This window comes from Rhincodon typus, chromosome 40, assembly GCF_021869965.1.
Source record: "Rhincodon typus isolate 14 chromosome 40, sRhiTyp1.1, whole genome shotgun sequence".
NCBI classification, from domain to species: Eukaryota; Metazoa; Chordata; class Chondrichthyes; order Orectolobiformes; family Rhincodontidae; genus Rhincodon; species Rhincodon typus.
Window position 1 is genome coordinate 2,334,216 of NC_063371.1, and position 3,887 is coordinate 2,338,102.

The 3,887-nt window shown below is 46.6% G+C and overlaps 1 protein-coding gene across 1 annotated transcript in view; it reads right to left on the reverse strand.

The window, feature by feature from the left end:
• The window catches only part of LOC109927508 (cGMP-dependent protein kinase 1-like), a 69,944-nt gene that overhangs the window by 30,262 nt on the left and 35,795 nt on the right, over positions 1 to 3,887 (reverse strand). Inside the window, exons 4-5 of the mRNA XM_048618486.1 lie at positions 1,710 to 1,773; positions 214 to 291 (exon numbers count right to left, since the gene is read on the reverse strand). Coding sequence (XP_048474443.1) covers positions 214 to 291; positions 1,710 to 1,773 — 142 coding nt within the window. The remainder of the gene's footprint in view (positions 1 to 213; positions 292 to 1,709; positions 1,774 to 3,887) is intronic.

A 3,887-nucleotide genomic window follows, 5' to 3' on the forward strand; every position in this document is an offset into this window, starting at 1 on the left:
GTATCTGCTGTGTGTTTCCCCCAGTGTCAGCTGGTATCTGCTGTGTGCTTCCCCCTTGGTGAGCTAGTATCCGCTGTATGTTTTCCCCCGTGTCAGCTGGTATCTCTGCACGATTCCCCCCCGAGAGCTAGTATCTGCAGCGTGTTTCCCCCAGTGGGAGCTGGGACCTGCTGCCATAACAAGCATGAACCCCACCACTGACACCACACTCACCTTCCCCTTGCTGATGATAAAGCAAGTGTCTCCGCTGGCTCCTTGCCTGACAATGTAGTCGCCCTCTTTGTAATGAGTCTGTCAAGTAAAAATAAATATGTGACTGGGGTAATTCTGTCTCCTGCTTCCATGGGCAAATATACCATCTACAGTGATGCAGAGTAGGAACTATGAATGGAAATCAGCGAAAGGGAGATATAAACGCATCAGCTATAGCTCACCTTTTTGGCTCATTCAACACAATTTGTAGCATAAGCATGGCATGGGTCCATTGGGTTGTAGAAGATTGAGGGGTGATCGGATTGAGATGTTTAAAAACGCTGAAAAATGTTACCAGGGTAAATGCAGAGAAACAGAAAAAGGACATGGTGTAAATGCACAGCAGGTCACACAGCTTCCACACAACAGGCAGGTGAGTGCTTCGGATGGGTCCTAAATGTTGACCTCTCTCTTAACATCCTGCATTAAATGCAGTTTTGAAGAAAGAAGTCCCTGTTTGCTTCATGGAAGGGTTCATGACAAAATGAGATACTAAGTCACATGAGGGCTTGGGGGGGACAAGCAACAAAGGTTCCAAGGAATGGTTTAGAGGAGAGCAGTTCAGGAAGCCTTAAATCTTGGCAGGTGAAGGCACTGCAGCCAATGGAGGAGTGGGGGCATCAGCGGACCACTGCTTAGGGTAGGGGTGCAGAGATCTTGCAAGGCTTAGGGATACAGGAGGCTACGGTGATCTGGAGGTGGTGACAGTATTTACTGCCTTGCAAGTGGCTCACCCACAATTCGTCTCAATTCAGACTTGCCATTTTTGTGTTAGATTTAAAAATATATGACAGGAAGAAAACCTGCCAGCAGCAGAAAACACCAGAATGCTCTTGCACCAGAATGTCTTAATGAAAGGTTTATTTTGTCAATGCAGAGCATGAGAAAGAGGTACCAAGCTGACGTGAATTTCAATTTAAGCTTTCAGAGCAATCACGGTCTGTGACCCGAAGCGTATGCACACACAGACCTTGGCAGCAGAGTGGAAATGCTCTACAACATTATGCAGTACGATACGCTTGTTTTGCACACAGAAGGTCATGCATAAACTAACTGAGAAACAACAGAATCTAATCCCACATCAATGTCAAAATTGCATGCTTATCGGGGAGGTACAGGCATCCAGGATTCCATTGCTGTTACCCTCCAGTGGTACACTCCTCACCCGAGTTGTTCCCCCCCAATTTTGAACATGAACCGCATCCATCAGCCAAAAGGTGGAGGGATGCAGGCATCAGAAAATGTAAGGCACTGCTGGAAACACCCAGCAGGTCTGGTGGAATCAATGAAGAGAGAAGCAGAGTCAACACCGGGCCAATAACCTTTCATCAGCTCTCCGCGGATGCTGCTCGGTCCCCTAAGATTCTCGTGCTTCTATATTCCTGCTTCACATTTCCAACATCTACCTACAAGAGTAAAATACTCCAATGTAGTCAGCTAAAAGGGATCAATCATACCTCCTCGAGTACATCAGCAAATTTGCTTAGAACTTCCTCCTGAAGATTGCGAAAGGAGGGGACACTGTGGAGAGAAAGAGGTTTGTGAGGGAGTGGTTAAATGAGCGTCAGCAGCAGCACGCCCCACAAACTCTTCCAAACATACATGGGTCTGTTTCGGAACTGTAAAGGGGAAAGACTGGACACACCATTCACAATCCTACAATTCAACCGTGTAATCAAAATCGCACCTTTCAAAGCAAATCGTTATACGCAGAGCAAAAAGCTAATACCCAGTAACAGATCAATTCCACTCTTATCTACTCAAGACTTTCTATTCTCTTCCTGTTAATACCTGATTCCATCACTTGAGGTCTGCCTCCTCCCTCCAACCAGTTAACTTTAGCCAGGATCTTTGTCAAATAGCTGTGTGAATACGGTAGTGGTGAAGGTGGAGAAAGATGCAGGTTGGAAAGAACAGGAGCGCATAAAATAAAAAAGCTGCAATTAATTTCTCACAGATGAACAGAGAAAAGTTTGCAAAGAGAAAAAAGTGGAAAAACAAATAAACCTGACTAGCTGAATGGGTTGGTCTGTCTTGCTGGGCTGGAATTATTGAACGTATTAGGAACAGATCATCAGCAGTGACTGCTGATCTCACTGCATTGCACTGACGGGACTGGACCTGACTAGTAACGAATAGGTCAGAACCCCTCATGGACCGAAACACTGACAGTAAGTAAATACAGCTGCAGCTTCCTGTGCAGACTCACATGGCAAACATTTGAGAGTCGGTTTCTGACGAGAGGTACAGATGACATTGAGCAGCTGGACAGCACGTTTAGTGATCCTGGCGAGGTTCTCCGCCTATAACAATAACCCCATTCCAAACTGAACTCCTCCAAAAGCCTGCTGCCTATATTCTAAACCACACTAAATCTTAGTCATCCAGTCTAGGAATGGCCCCCAATTGCCTTGATTTTAAGATTCTCACTTTTGTGTTCAAATCCTTCCATGGCCTTGCATCTTCCTGTCTTTGTAGCTTTCCTGCCTTCCAATGCTCCGAGATGGTCACAGCACAGGGGGCCGTCCGGCCCGTTCTATCTGAGCCTATTTCTGAAAGAGCTGCTCAGTGTGTCCTGCACCACTGCCTTTTCTCCGCAGCCTTAACAACTTCTTTCTCTTCCGATCACTATCCAATTCCTTGTTCAAAGTTACAAGGGAATCTGCTTCCACCATGCTTCCGGGCAGTGCAGTCCAGATTCTAACCACTCACTGTTAAAATATTACTCCTTCATTTGTCTCTGAGTTACTGATCACTTCAATCAGCATCCTTTGGTCTATCTATGTTTTCCCAATTCTGGTCTCTTGAGTATCCTTGGCTTTAATCATTCCATCATTGCTGGCTGTACCCATAGCTGTCTAGAACCTAAGCTTTGGAATTCCTTCCCTAAACCTCTCTGCCTCTCTCTGTTCCTCAATGCCCATCTCTTTGATGAAGCTTTTGGTCTTCTGTCTTTAGCGAGTTCAACAATTTTTGTTTCACTGTAGACTTGTGAAGCAGCTTGAGGAAGTTTACTATGTCAAAGCACTTTGTAAATGCAAGCTGTTCATGTTGGAACAACCAACAGTAATGAATTCAGTAGCACATGAAATAGACTCTTTGCTGTAGGACTATTCTCAGCATTTCCATTCTCCGGTTTGTACAACTGTGTGTGTCACTCCTCATCCCAGTGAATGTTGCTGTTACGCGCAAGCCATCAACATAGAAGAATGCATCCCAAGGCATCTGAAGTGAGCAAACTCTGATCTTTGAGACAACAAGGTGCAGGGCTGGATGAACACAGCAGGCCAAGCAGCATCATAGGAGCAGAGAGGCTGACGTTTCGGGCCTAGACCCTTCATCAGAAAAGGGGGAGGGGAAGGGGGTTTTGAAATAAATAGGGAGAGAGTGGGAGGCGGATAGAAGAGGGATAGAGGAGAGGATAGGTGGAGAGGAAACAAACAGGTCGAAGAGGCGGGGATGGGGCCAGGAAAGGTGAGTGTAGGTAGGGAGTTAGGAAGGGGATAGGTCAGTCCAGGGAGGACGGACAGGTCAAGGGGGCGGGATGAGGTTGGTCGGTAGGAGATGGAGGTGCGGCTTGAGGTGGGAGGAGGGGATAGGTGGGAGGAAGAACAGGTTAGGGAGGCAGGGACGAG